This window comes from Salmo salar, chromosome 11, assembly GCF_965601325.2.
Source record: "Salmo salar chromosome 11, fSalSal1, whole genome shotgun sequence".
In the NCBI taxonomy this organism is placed as follows: Eukaryota; Metazoa; Chordata; class Actinopteri; order Salmoniformes; family Salmonidae; genus Salmo; species Salmo salar.
In genome coordinates this window covers 36,248,850-36,264,855 of record NC_138301.1, presented here as the reverse complement: position 1 = coordinate 36,264,855, position 16,006 = coordinate 36,248,850, and the positions used below count along the sequence as shown (strand labels likewise).

Here is a 16,006-nt window from a genome sequence, read left to right as displayed (position 1 = left end):
TATACACAAGTGAAATAAACAATAAAAATGAACAGTAAACATTACACTCACAGAAGTTCCAAAAGAATAAAGACATTACAAATGTCATATTATGTATATATACAGTGTTGTAACGATGTACAAATGGTTAAAGTACAAAAGTGAAAATAAATAAGCATAAATATGGGTTGTATTTACAATGGTGTTTGTTCTTCACTGGTTGACCTTTTCTTGAGGCAACAGGTCACAAATCTCGCTGCTATGATGGCACACTGTGGTATTTCACCAAGTAGATATGGGAGTTTATCAAAATCGGGTTTGTTTTCGAATTCTTTGTGGATCTGTGTAATCTGAGGGAAATATGTGTCTCTAATATGGTCATTCATTGGGCAGGAGGTTAGGAAGTGCAACTCAGTTTCCTCTATCTCTATTGACTGTGTGCACACATATCTGCCCTCTCATTGGCTAGACTGGTCCCACCAGATCTCGCCTCCTGCCTACCTGCATTCCATATTTGAGGACATGTATTTCCATTGTTTAGAGTGGTCAATCAACTATCTTGTCAATATAATAGACAATCTTTGACTGTGCTTAATCTGTGTCCGGGAACCGCGCCGTTATCATTTGGGCTGTGTTCAGTACAAAAAAAGTGCAACGTTCAATTAAACGGAAACGGCGCTGTTCTGTATGGCCAGTTAAAAAACTGGAGTGGTTGGATTGTGGGTTCAAAATGCACGGCTGCCCTTTAAATAGACCTACGTCACTCATTGTTTCAAGCCACACTCCGATACACCCACCAAACTGAGCAAATATACCTCAAAGTCTGTTCAAGAAAGTTGACGAACGTTTTCGGGGAAACGTGTCGTTCAGTACAAACCGTCACGCAACGTAGCAAATCGAACTGAAACTCCCCTGAGAATCTGCCCTGGCTGTCCATGAGGGTTTGGCTCTCTGGCATTGCTTAGGTTTTACTACCATCTGCTGGTTGAAACATATATGCACATGATTCAGATTTTCCTCTTGAGTTTGAACATGAATTTATGCAACCTTGGATTGTAGTGAACATCTTTCGATGAGTGGGACTTCCTCTCTTAATCTTTATATGGCTAGATGTACATGTGCCTTCCCCATTAAACACAACCTATGTGGACATATGTTATAGTTCATTGTAAACTCTACATATAAACACTTTTCTTTATAGCACTTAAACCATTCAGAATAGGCCTAAATCCGAAGCACAATATATGCTTTAACCAAAACCCCAAACTAATCACAGGATCATTTTAATCTGGAATAAAAAAATAAAATCAGGCCCCTGAATCAGATAAATGCAATCAATCTGTTAAAAGAGGCTATACAGAAGTTGCTGGCTAAATGTGAACCTTACATTTTGGCCTTAGTATTGTCTGCATGGTTCATTAACTCATAAAATCTGAATATTTATGCTAACAGTAGAGCCCCACAGTGGAGGTGTCATAATACCCATAAAACATAGTGGTCGAACTGGGAAATGGATCCAATCGTTTTTCCACCATTCATTTTTTCCATAGGGGATGTTAGAAACACTTAACAGAAGGGTTGTGTTTTGTGTAGGCTTACCCTGGCGTGATGTTTTGATAACCATGTAAATCTCTCTCCGACAAGGTGACTTTTATCAATATATTTATTCGGCCTATTTCCTCTCAGATTTGAACATGCTAATTAGCATCAAAGTAGAAGTCATGCAAGATTACAAATCCCAGCAAACTCCTGCACGTCATCTCTAGATGACACCTTTGCTAATAGGTATTGTGTCAATTTAAAATTTGCACAAGACAGTTCAAAGAATTGTCCATTTAAAGAAATGTAGCTAAATTATTCATTACTACACTTAGCTAACATTAGATTGTTAATCCAGAGATTCGTACCTTTTTGGCATTTGTAGTTCTTTATGATAGCCGCATTAGCAGCTAATTAGCGTTTCAATTGTGGGGGGTAAATACAGGCAAATATATTGATAAAAGTCACCTTGTCCTAGAGAAATTTACACAGCCCTTATTTTATGTGTTTCTAAATACCCCAAAGGGAAAAATAAATGGTGGGGAACTTGTTGGAGCCATTTCCCTGTTTGACCGCTAGGTTTTATGGGTATTATGACTCATACTGTGGCACTCTATATACTGTATCTTTTGCTCATGTTCATGGGAAGGTGTGCCCCTTTCTATCCAATGAGATAATCTGGGCAGAATGTCTTTAAGTGGCCCCTTTTGGATCAATAGCTCCCCCAGAAGCAAAAGTTCCTTACAGACTCTTTAATCGCGGTATTCTTTTCACAAGGTAGTATATTGCTGCATATACTTTGGCAGTATTAGGGTTAGTTTGACACCTATGTCACTGGCAGACCTATTTTCTGCCATAATTTATTTAGCATATTTAAGTAGCCTGCAGGCTACTCAAAATGTAGGCTGTTATTGAAAACAATACTGCATTTTAAATTGTGCCTCTTTGCAAGGACAGGCAAGAAATTGGTCATGTAGTCTAGGAATTACCCATATTTTCTGTCTCTATTTGAGGAGTAGCCTAATTTTGGTGAGAGTCCATGTTCTCCATGCCGCTGTCCTTTTTAAATTAATACATGCACTATTGAGGACGTTTTTTAAATTATTATTATTATTAACACTCTCTAAGGACTACAGTGACAGCTTCTCGACGTTGGGATTGAGGTTTTGTACCTGTATTCTTGCGCTGATCTACACATTTTTGTGCATGAGGCACCGTTTCCAGGCCTTATCCTTTGCTTTAATTATTTATTTACGTGTAAACTGCAGTCTTGCTATCAAAACATTGATGGTCGATAATTCCCATCTCTGTTGAGGGCCGAACTAAAACACCTTAATTTATTTTCATCTCAAATTGGAGTAGGCTGGCACACAGTGATTATGGCTCGTCCACGGCCACGGGAGTACAAGGCAGGAGATTTGGTTTTTGCGAAGATGAAGGGATACCCACACTGGCCAGCGAGGGTGAGTAGGTGATGCAGCCGAGCTGAAAAGCAGGGAGGCGGGGTTGCCTGAGACAATACCGCCGATGCTTTGGGATATATGCGATGGGCTCTTGCCGCCACCTTCTTCACCTTGCGTGTTTGTGTTTCGCAGCAAAGTGCTTAGTTCACAGTGTGCCTACCTTCATCACATACACAGCTATTGCTGCTCGCTATTTTGATACGCTGCAAACCACAATAACCACTCATTCTTATGTTTACCATCCTTTACATTTTCCCTGTGTTTCCCAGTCAGGAAATAAGGGCGCTATTGAATGGTGTGCTACTACGTCTATTTTTGAATCCGTCTCTTCCTTACGTACTGTTTTTACTTTTCATTTTCCACATTCCACAAATTCCCTTGAATGCAAAGCCGTTGTAATTGTATAGGCCTATAGAGTAATTAGCTACTGTAGCAACTCGCCGATTTGGTATAGCCTACTAGAGCTAGCCTTTACAGTCAGTCAGACTTGACCTGAGGTAACCGGGTGAGTGTGAGCCCTTTCCAACAACAATGTTACATTGTAAGCTTCTGATTACGCTGTTGGCCTCAAGTGTTCTAGCATCTGCAACATTGTTTCAAGATACTGACACTTTACACTCTTATTTCTGTTGTTTGGAATATGTAGCCAACATACAGCATTGAAGATATGATATTACTGTTTACTGAAATATTAAAGTGTGTTAACAATACAGTTCACATACACTGTTGCAGTTTGTATTATGGGTTCATTTTTGAGATCCCATGAACAGATACATCTGACTTGAGTGTTATAACAGTCTCTCTCACTCTCTACATCACTCTCTCTCTCTCTCTCTCTCACTCTTTACATCACCCCCCCCCCCCCCCCCCATTAGATTGATGAACTTCCAGAGGGAGCTGTCAAGCCACCTGCTAATAAATATCCCATATTTTTCTTCGGCACGCATGAAACGTAAGCAACACACTACTATTATGTCCCAAATGGCACCCTATTCCCTATATAGTGCACTACCTTTGACCAGAGCCCAATGGGGTAAGTAGTGCACTACATAGGGAATACTTGGGACACATGCACACCTTTTCTTTGCAACTTTGTTGTTGATAAGCATATTACCAAAAGCATCTCCTGTGGCCTCTGTTATTACACTGAGGTCTATGTTATTACACTGAGGCCTATGGTGTTACACTGAGGTCTATGATATTACACTGAGGTCTATGATATTACACTGAGGCCTATGGTGTTACACTGAGGTCTATGATATTACACTGAGGTCTATGATATTACACTGAGGCCTATAGTGTTACACTGAGGTCTATGTTATTACACTGAGGCCTATGGTGTTACACTGAGGTCTATGATATTACACTGAGGTCTATGATATTACACTGAGGCCTATGATATTACACTGAGGCCTATGGTGTTACACTGAGGTCTATGTTATTACACTGAGGCCTATGATATTACACTTAGGCCTATGATATTACACTGAGGCCTATGGTATTATACTGAGACCTATGATATTACACTGAGGCCTATGATATTACACTGAGGCCTATGATATTACACTGAGGCCTATGGTGTTACACTGAGGCCTATGATATTACACTGAGGCCTATGGTGTTACACTGAGGCCTATGATATTACACTGAGGCCTATGATATTACACTGAGGCCTATGATATTACACTGAGGCCTATGATATTACACTGTTATAAAAAAAAATATTTTTTTAGAGGCGAAGGTCGAGAGCCGTGCGTCGAAACACAACCCAACCAAGCCGCACTGCTTCTTGTCACAATGCCCACTTAACCCGGAAGCCAGCCGCACCAATGTGTCGGAGAAAACAGTGTCAGCGTGCACTGTGCTCGGCCCGCCACAGGAGTCGCTAGTGCGCGATGGGACAAGGAATCCCTGCCAGCCAAACCCTCCCCTAACCCGGACAACGCTGGGCCAATTGTGCGCCGCCTCATGGGTCTCCTGGTTGCGGCCAGCTGTGGCAGAGCCTGGACTCAGACCCAGAATCCCTAGTGGCACAGCTAGCACTGCGATTCAGTGCCTTAGACCACTGCGCCACTCGGGAGCTCGTTATAACACTGTATTATAGTGATCAGCAGATAATATAGGCCTATTATGAACTGGAAGGTTTGAGCCCTGAATGCTAATTGACAGCCGTGGTATATCAGACCGTATACCACGGGTATGACAACATATTTATTTTTACTGCTCTAATTACATTGGTAACCAGTTTATAATAGCAATAAGGCACCTCAGGGGTTTGTGGTATATGGCCAATATACCAGGGCTAAGGGCTGTATCCAGGCACTCCGTGTTGTGTCGTACATAAGAACAGCCCTTAGCCATGGTATATTGGCCATATATTACACTCCCCTGTGCCTCATTGCTTAAATATAACACTATCTTAACTTGGGTACTTTATAGCGAATATGTTTATTGTTCGCACACACACACTAGTTATAAACATGAACGCTCTCTTCACAAAACAGTAGCACAACTTGAGTATATAAGTTACATGACGGAGTATATGTAGTACATATACTGAGTGTACAAAACATTAAGAACACCCGCTCTTAACATGACATAGACTGACCAGGTGAATCCAGGTGAATTCTATGATCCCTTATTGATGTCACTTGTTAAATCCACTTCAATCAGTGTACATGAAGGGGAGGAGACAGGATAAAGAATGATTTTTAAGCCTTGAGACAATTGAGACATGGATTGTGTATGTGTGCCATTCAGAGGGTGAATGGGCAAGACAAAATATTTAAGTGCCTTTGAACGGGGTATGGTAGTAGGTGCCAGGCGCACCGCTTTGTGTCAGGAACTGCAACGCTGGTGGGTTTTTCGTGCTCAACAGTTTCCCGTGTGTATCAACAATGGTCCACCACCCAAAGAACTTCCAGCCAACTTGACACAACTGTGGGAAACATTGGAGTCAACATGGGACAGCATCCCTGTGGAACGCTTTCAACACCTTGTAGAGTCCATACCTCGACGAATTGAGGCTGCTCTGAGGGGAAAGGGGGGGTGCAACTCAATATTATGGAGGTGTTCTGAATGTTTTGTACACTCAGTGTAAGTTACATTTTTGTGATGACAGATGAATGTTAGTGGTTTGGTTCTGGTCATGTTGGCAGTACTGCTCACCATCTCTGTCCCACCACAGTGCCTTCCTGGGCCCCAGGGATCTCCTACCATACAAGGAGTACAAGGACAAGTTTGGCAAGTCCAACAAGAGGAAAGGTTTCAACGAGGGTCTGTGGGAGATCGAGAACAATGCAGGGGTCAAATTCACCGGCTATCAGGTCCGTCATGCTCCTCAGTCCATTTTTGTGGATTGGCCGGCACATACAGAAGTATACAAAAGTAATCAAGATATGTGGACAGGGCATTCTGAATAGCAGTTATAACTTATAAGCCAAACTCATAACTAATAACTTCTAAGCCATCAGCAACAAGGACACACACACACACACATACACACACACACACACACACACACACACACACACACATACACACACACACACACACACACACATACACACACACACACACACACACACACACACACACACACACATACACACACACACACACACACATACACACACACACACACACACACACACACACACACACACACACACACACACACACACACACACACACACACACACACACACACACACACACACACACACACACACACATACACACACACACACACACACACACACACACACACACACACACACACACACACACACATACACACACACACACACACACACACACACACACACACACACGAGAGTTGTATCTTAGTTGCTGATGTCTCATAACTGCTTGTCATAGTCCAGTGTCCAGATATTATGGGCTGCTGCTTGACCTTGGTGCAGTCCTCTCCTGGAGAGTTCCTTATAGAAGAGACTTCTATTTTATTTGTTTTGCTCTCAATATTTTCTCAGTTGATCTCAATAGCACATCAGTGAATAGTGTCTGCTCACTGTATTGTTCTGTAGATTTTTCTCATGTCACTATGAAGCCAAAGGTATATTTGCCACTCTGTGTTGACAAAGTTGTACTCTATTCTATTCTACTCTATCCTATGTTCTCAGGCCATCCAGCAGCAGAGCTTTTCCAAGACGGCGGGAGAAGGAGGAGACGTGGCAGACGGGAGCAGTGAAGGAGAGGAGAGAGATTCCATAGAGGAGGTGGAAGATGACAAAGGCAAACTGAAGGAAGACAGGGCCGGGTCCAAACGGAAAAAGACTGCCTCCTCTAAGGTACAGGTTATCACAAACTAGTTATCAGACTCAACCTGTTATTACACTCTATCACACTGTAAACCTGTAGAACTCAACCATAGTCCTGGAGACCCACAGGGTGTGCAGATGTTTGTTCCAACCCAGCATTAACGCACCTGGTTCAAAGACTTGATAGATGATTAGTTTGGTCAGTTGTGTTACTGCTGGGTTATTAAAAAAAGCCTGCACAGCCTGTGGGAACCCAGGAACAGGGTTGAAGAACACTGGCTTAACATAAGTGTCACAATGGTCTTGGGCGCGTTTTTAGATTTTTTTGTATGAGATGGTTGCCAACAGGGTCATTTCAGGGGCATCTCTAAAGTGCATCTAAAAACTTTCAAGAGGCTTCCTCTCCTTGCCTCCTCTCCTTCATCTGCACTGACCGGACAAGGTGAAAGCAATATGACGGATGCCTTCCAACCAGGTATCTGTCTTCCCCTGTTTAGCAATGTCAGCTAAATGAAGCAAACGATAAGATGAGAGGAAGCCACGTGAGACTATTGAGATCTATCTCTAGTCTCTCCGGAGCTATAGCTAACCTATAGGTTAAAGGTGAGAGGTCAGAGTGCAGGTGCGTATGTTCAGGGGAGCAATTGGGAGGGGGGGGGGGCTATCACAAGCCTACTGATACATTATATTCCAAGTCGTCAGCATATCTTGAAAAAGAATGATTATGAAGTGAACTAGGAGGGTTGAGAAACGCTGATAGTTCAATTTGAATGGTATTTCCTTCATCAGGACAACACAAAGCCTATGGGCCCATACAGAGGCAGGGGGTTGTAGGTAATGTTACTGTGGTGTCCATTGAGGCCTGGGCTGAAAAAAGTCACCCACAGCCCCCTCCACCCCGTCCTCGCTTAGCAACCACTGTTGCCTAGCAACTGGGCTCTATTACGCACATCTATTCGATGGAATGTAGCATTCCAGAAGACCGACCTCAGCCTCTCAAATTGGAATAGTCTAACTCATGCTTGCATTACACAGATTAACATTTTCTTGCTTTTGTCCTTCAAAGTGCTGGCTATACTTTTACTGTTTTGTTTCTCAGTGCAAATACAGCTGTTTTGTTTAAGCGCACATAGAATTTGACCTGTGTTCTTTATATGTGTAGTGTGGTGTAGTGAAAGTTGAACAGATCAGCATCACACACAGAGTTGAACTGAGCTATGCAGAGCAGATGTTATGTTAATACATTATGATACTCTAACAGGGATGTTAATACATTATGATACTCTAACAGGGATGTTAATACATTATGATACTCTAACAGGGATGTTAATACATTATGATACTCTAACAGGATGCTAATACATTATGATACTCTAACAGGATGTTAATACATTATGATACTCTAACATGATGTTAATACATTATGATACTCTAACAGGATGTTAATACATTATGATACTCTAACAGGATGTTAATACATTATGATACTCTAACAGGGATGTTAATATATTATGATACTCTAACAGGATGTTAATACATTATGATACTCTAACAGGATGTTAATACATTATGATACTCTAACAGGGATGTTAATACATTATGATACTCTAACAGGATGTTAATACATGATGATACTCTAACAGGATGTTAATACATTATGATACTCTAACAGGGATGTTATGTTAATACATTATGATACTCTAACAGGATGTTAATATATTATGATACTCTAACAGGATGTTAATACATTATGATACTCTAACAGGATGTTAATACATTATGATACTCTAACAGGGATGTTAATACATTATGATACTCTAACAGGGATGTTAATACATTATGATACTCTAACAGGGATGTTAATACATTATGATACTCTAACAGGGATGTTAATACATTATGATACTCTAACATGATGTTAATACATTATGATACTCTAACAGGGATGTTAATACATTATGATACTCTAACAGGGATGTTAATACATTATGATACTCTAACAGGGATGTTAATACATTATGATACTCTAACAGGATGTTAATACATTATGATACTCTAACAGGGATGTTAATACATTATGATACTCTAACAGGGATGTTAATACATTATGATACTCTAACAGGGATGTTAATACATTATGATACTCTAACAGGATGTTAATACATTATGATACTCTAACAGGGATGTTAATACATTATGATACTCTAACAGGATGTTAATACATTATGATACTCTAACAGGATGTTAATACATTATGATACTCTAACAGGGATGTTAATACATTATGATACTCTAACAGGGATGTTAATACATTATGATACTCTAACAGGGATGTTAATACATTATGATACTCTAACAGGGATGTTAATACATTATGATACTCTAACAGGGATGTTAATACATTATGATACTCTAACAGGATGCTAATACATTATGATACTCTAACAGGATGTTAATACATTATGATACTCTAACATGATGTTAATACATTATGATACTCTAACAGGATGTTAATACATTATGATACTCTAACAGGATGTTAATACATTATGATACTCTAACAGGGATGTTAATATATTATGATACTCTAACAGGATGTTAATACATTATGATACTCTAACAGGATGTTAATACATTATGATACTCTAACGGGGATGTTAATACATTATGATACTCTAACAGGATGTTAATACATGATGATACTCTAACAGGATGTTAATACATGATGATACTCTAACAGGATGTTAATACATTATGATACTCTAACAGGGATGTTATGTTAATACATTATGATACTCTAACAGGATGTTAATATATTATGATACTCTAACAGGATGTTAATACATTATGATACTCTAACAGGATGTTAATACATTATGATACTCTAACAGGGATGTTAATACATTATGATACTCTAACAGGGATGTTAATACATTATGATACTCTAACAGGGATGTTAATACATTATGATACTCTAACAGGGATGTTAATACATTATGATACTCTAACATGATGTTAATACATTATGATACTCTAACAGGGATGTTAATACATTATGATACTCTAACAGGGATGTTAATACATTATGATACTCTAACAGGGATGTTAATACATTATGATACTCTAACAGGATGTTAATACATTATGATACTCTAACAGGGATGTTAATACATTATGATACTCTAACAGGGATGTTAATACATTATGATACTCTAACAGGGATGTTAATACATTATGATACTCTAACAGGATGTTAATACATTATGATACTCTAACAGGGATGTTAATACATTATGATACTCTAACAGGATGTTAATACATTATGATACTCTAACAGGATGTTAATACATTATGATACTCTAACAGGGATGTTAATACATTATGATACTCTAACAGGGATGTTAATACATTATGATACTCTAACAGGGATGTTAATACATTATGATACTCTAACAGGGATGTTAATACATTATGATACTCTAACAGGGATGTTAATACATTATGATACTCTAACAGGATGCTAATACATTATGATACTCTAACAGGATGTTAATACATTATGATACTCTAACATGATGTTAATACATTATGATACTCTAACAGGATGTTAATACATTATGATACTCTAACAGGATGTTAATACATTATGATACTCTAACAGGGATGTTAATATATTATGATACTCTAACAGGATGTTAATACGTTATGATACTCTAACAGGATGTTAATACATTATGATACTCTAACAGGGATGTTAATACATTATGATACTCTAACAGGATGTTAATACATGATGATACTCTAACAGGATGTTAATACATTATGATACTCTAACAGGGATGTTATGTTAATACATTATGATACTCTAACAGGATGTTAATATATTATGATACTCTAACAGGATGTTAATACATTATGATACTCTAACAGGATGTTAATACATTATGATACTCTAACAGGGATGTTAATACATTATGATACTCTAACAGGGATGTTAATACATTATGATACTCTAACAGGGATGTTAATACATTATGATACTCTAACATGATGTTAATACATTATGATACTCTAACAGGGATGTTAATACATTATGATAGTCTAACAGGGATGTTAATACATTATGATACTCTAACAGGGATGTTAATACATTATGATACTCTAACAGGATGTTAATACATTATGATACTCTAACAGGGATGTTAATACATTATGATACTCTAACAGGGATGTTAATACATTATGATACTCTAACAGGGATGTTAATACATTATGATACTCTAACAGGATGTTAATACATTATGATACTCTAACAGGGATGTTAATACATTATGATACTCTAACAGGATGTTAATACATTATGATACTCTAACAGGATGTTAATACATTATGATACTCTAACAGGGATGTTAATACATTATGATACTCTAACAGGGATGTTAATACATTATGATACTCTAACAGGATGTTAATACATTATGATACTCTAACAGGGATGTTAATACATTATGATACTCTAACAGGATGTTAATACATTATGATACTCTAACAGGATGTTAATACATTATGATACTCTAACAGGGATGTTAATACATTATGATATTCTAACAGGGAGCAGATCTGATGAAGCCTGACTGGGGATTGGTTGAAACATCATTAGCCATGCTCACTTTTTCAGATACCTACAGAACATTTTGGGGGCCAGAAATTATTAAAATAATTGTCCAGTTCAAAGAATAATGGATGCGTTCATTAAACTTCATTAAGTACTTACTTTATTGTTCAATGAGACTCTATGTTTCCCACATATTGCAAGACAGCAAATCATATCTGTGAAATTGTATGAAATACTTATTGATACAGTATCATGGACTCTAGCTATCCACTAGCAAAGCACGTCCATTTAGTGTTGCATGAGTGCTGTTCTGACAAATGAGCACCTTATCACTACCTGCACACAACAACTCCCTGGTTTCAACGTCCTCAGGAAGTTGTGGTCCTCAATAGGTTCATAACTGGCCACGGCCCATGCCTCGCCAACCTCCAGCGATGGAGCATAAAAGCAAGCCCCCTATGTCCTGTGGGGTGGAGAAAACAATGCACCACATTTTGTTGCATTCACTGAATAAATAAATAGTGCTGATCTATGTGTGTTGTCCCCAGAAGTCGTCCAAGTTGTCCAGGATCTCGTCTGGAGAGGAGGATCTGGAGGACGGGAAAGAGGAGGATCAGAAGAGCGGATCGGAGGGGGGAGACCCCGATAACGGCATCATCCAGAACACTGCCGACAGCAAGGTGAGCCGCCCGGGGGGGGTCAGGGTTGGGGACAATTCTAATTAAAGTCAGTTAAATCAGGAAAGGATTTCAATTTAAAATAACATTTTATTTATTTAAAATAAATAGGTTCTCCTTTTCAGTTTATTGAAAATATAACATTTTTACAACAATTAAGTCAGAATTTCAGTCTACTTCTTGAATTGACTGTCTTCAATTTGAATTGACCCCAACCATGGTGGATGTAGCCTGATCCCAGATCTGTTTGTATGCTTGGCGTGACATTGACCCTAGTTGACAGGACATTGCTGACACATTTCAGTCACATGTATGTTTATTCCTTCCTTAGTACCGCAAAGTGATAGTGTTGCAAGATCAACACTTGATTATTAATTTATTTGATTTAGCAAAGATTAAAATGGAGATGAAAATGTTGCAGATATTGTTCATTCAATGCATGAATACTGACACTAGGGGGCATGGTAGCAAAATAATTGTTCTGATTCTCTTGTATCATTCAAACAGCATTATTATATCACTTCATTGTGTCCTGTGTCACTGTCAGATACTTATGTTTCTGATGTGTATTCTAATTGTTTAATAGGATATTTTTCAATTAGAATATTTGTATGTCTTCTGTTCCAGAACCAGTTGCTGAGAGAAGAACATTAGGTGCTGAGGACAGCTGCAGAGGGAAGGGAAGGTATATATATATATTGCTGTCACGTGATATTGGAATGGTCAAACTCCCATAATCACCACCTCTAGCACTACCTATAATGGGCGATTCACGTCTATCTCTATGTAGAAACAACACTACAGTATATCACTACATGTGTACAACTCTGCTTCAGCCAATAGACGCCCAGGCTAGACTAGAGCCAAAGTAACTAGCTTCAAAACAACATACACACACACTTGTGTCCCCGTCTCTTTCAAAATCAGAACACCACATTTCATATCTAAACAGTGTAAAATAAGCATCAATCGATATTTATATTGACCCTTAGCCTCCACTATCTGATTAATCCATCAATGATGTCATATAGGTAAACATGTTAGCTATGTTTGATAAAACTTCTATGAATATACAGTACTCCCTTGTGGTCTATGACGATTGATATATGTTGGGTATTACAGTGTTCTGATCATACAAGTTTTGCTTTTATAAAACAATGGTTTAAGGGGAGGGACTAGCTTAGGGTTGCAAAATTCCAGTACATTTTCAAAAATTTCCAGTTTTCCAGAAATCCTGGTTGGAATATTCCTGCAATCAGGAGGGAATAAGCAGGAAATCCGGTGGTCATAAGACTGGAATTCATGGGAAACCTGAGAATTTGGGGAAAGTTACTGGAAATTTGAAATGTGTGTTTAACTGACTATAACATATCCATATCACTCAGCACTGTATGTTTCTCTTTTATGTAACCTGCAAAAGATGAATGGAAAAAGACATAGATAAATGTACGAAGTGTTGTGCACAAACCGACTCTCTAACTCTCTATCTATATATTTCACTTTGGCTGTAGAGTATAGGGCCAGTATTCTACCTGACTGATCTAGCTAACTACTCGTCCGCATCCCAAATGGAACCCTACCACCTGCATACTTTTGTGCACTACGCTGCCTTCATCTTTCTATGGGAAGTGATTAATCGGTTTTAAGGTGTATCAGTAGAATGGGTTATGGTATATTTTAAAAGCTTTCTATAGTGGCATGCTCAACTGTTGTACACAACTACCTAGTTATTTTCTTAACGTTTTCAATTATACTGAACAAAAAGGTAAACGCAACATGTAAAATGTTTCATGAGCTGAAATAAAAAATCCCAGAAATGTTTCATACGCACAAAAACATTATTTCTCTCAAATTTGGTGCACAAATTTGTTTACATCACTGTTAGTGAGAATTTCTCCATTGCCAAGATAATCCATCCACCTGACCGGTGTGGCATATCAAGAAGCTGATTAAATTAGCGTTACACAGGTGCTCCTTGTGCTGGGGACAATAAAAGTTTGTCACACAACACAATGACACAGATGTCGCAAGTTTTGAGTGAGCGTGCAATTGGCATGCAGACTGCAGGAATGTCCACCAGAGCTGTTGCCAGAGAATTGAATGTTCATTTCTCTACCATAAGCCGCCTACAACGTCAGTTTAGAGAATTTGGCAGTACATCCAACCAGCCTCACAACCGCAGACCACGTGTAACCACACCAGCCCAGGACCTCCACATCCAGCTTCTTCACTTGTGGGATCGTCTGAGACCAGCCACCCGGATAGCTGGTGAAACTGAGGCGTATTTCTGTCTGTAAAAAAGCCCTTTTGTGGGGAAAAACTCACTGACTGGCTGGCCCTGGCTCCCAAGTGGGTGGGTCTATGCCCTCCAAGGCCCACCCATGGCTGCGCCCCTGCCCACTCATGTGAAATCAATAGATTAGGCCCTAATTAATTCATTTAAATTGACTGATTTCCTTATATGAACTGTAACTCAGTAAAATCTTTGAAATTGTTGCATGTTGCATTTATATAAACTCAGTAAAATCTTAGAAATTGTTGCATGTTGCGTTTATATATTTGTTCAGTATACCTGCTGTTTTTCCATTCACACTTCTTCCACAGTGCAGTGAAGGAGAAAAAAGACATAACACAACCATGTTTGCAAGCACCTTTCTCAGACGATATATTGGTTTTCATCCTGAGGCATTTATGACATGTTGGAAACTCAAAAATACAAGCTTCCGAGTGAAAAAAACATTTGAACTGCCCTCAAACTATTTATAAGTGGGAAACTCGGGTATCATTCCTGTGCTGACCTCTGACATCACCTACTAAGGAAATTACCTCGATAACAACATTTTTGGCAGTTAAATGCAACAACAAAGCATTATTTATTTTTTAAAAAAGGGGCTATTTATGTTTTTTTTAACACTATAATTTCTTTACAAGCTTGATAGCTGTACTTTCGTTTATGATTGACGCAGCTTGTTTGCCATTAAGCAATCAGTGTTCTCAACGAGGTCAAGGCACGTGAATGCACACAACTTGTTGCTCCGAGTTTACAAGTCATATTTTCAGAGTTTCCGACTTGTCATGAATGCAGCTTTAGTGTTTGGTGTAAAGTTGGCGTCTGGCATGCTGGAAAATTGTGTTTTCTGCCTTGGTTCAGCTTCCAAACTTACTGTTACACACTCCCATCAATGGTATGCCAGTAGCCTGCTCTCCTTCCTATGTCTTTATGAAAAATATATTCTATTTATTTTTTTTATGATAGTTGATTATAATACTGTGTGAAATGTAAACTCATACATTTTCATTTTTTTATTTAAACCTTTCCATCTTTGTTAATGCTCGGAATTAGAACATGTTTTACGTTTTAAAGGTTTGTAGTTTAAAGTAAACTGTTTTTTGCTGTTTATGGAAAGACTTTTACAGAATAAACTCATTGGAATGCACTCAGTGTTTGCAAAC

The 16,006-nt window shown here is 38.6% G+C and overlaps 1 protein-coding gene across 3 annotated transcripts; it reads left to right on the top strand.

Annotated features, from left to right (window-relative positions):
- Nucleotides 1–2,176: 2,176 nt before the first annotated feature.
- LOC106562677 (hepatoma-derived growth factor-related protein 3) lies at nt 2,177–15,990 on the top strand. Of its 3 annotated transcripts, XM_045689437.2 has the most exons (7): nt 2,180–2,295; nt 2,881–2,981; nt 3,857–3,933; nt 6,169–6,307; nt 7,124–7,291; nt 12,425–12,556; nt 13,181–15,990. In XM_045689437.2, the coding sequence occupies exons 2-7, from the start codon at nt 2,898–2,900 to the stop codon at nt 13,205–13,207; spliced, it is 627 nt and encodes a 208-aa protein (XP_045545393.1). In that variant the 5' UTR covers nt 2,180–2,295; nt 2,881–2,897; the 3' UTR covers nt 13,208–15,990. The 3 variants fall into 3 exon arrangements, with proteins under 3 accessions (XP_045545394.1, XP_082814026.1, XP_045545393.1); XM_045689438.2 differs by having other exon boundaries at nt 2,177–2,981; nt 12,428–12,556; XM_082957900.1 differs by having other exon boundaries at nt 2,179–2,981.
- The last annotated feature ends 16 nt before the right edge of the window (nt 15,991–16,006 follow it).

Coding starts and splice junctions, on each gene's coding strand:
- LOC106562677 (XM_082957900.1), top strand. CDS start 2,898: ATGGCTCGTCCACGGCCACGGGAGTACAAGGCAGGAGATTTGGTTTTT. Junction 3,934..6,168: donor TTCTTCGGCACGCATGAAAC/GTAAGCAACACA, acceptor GTCCCACCACAG/TGCCTTCCTGGGCCCCAGGG. Junction 7,292..12,424: donor AAAAGACTGCCTCCTCTAAG/GTACAGGTTATC, acceptor TGTTGTCCCCAG/AAGTCGTCCAAGTTGTCCAG.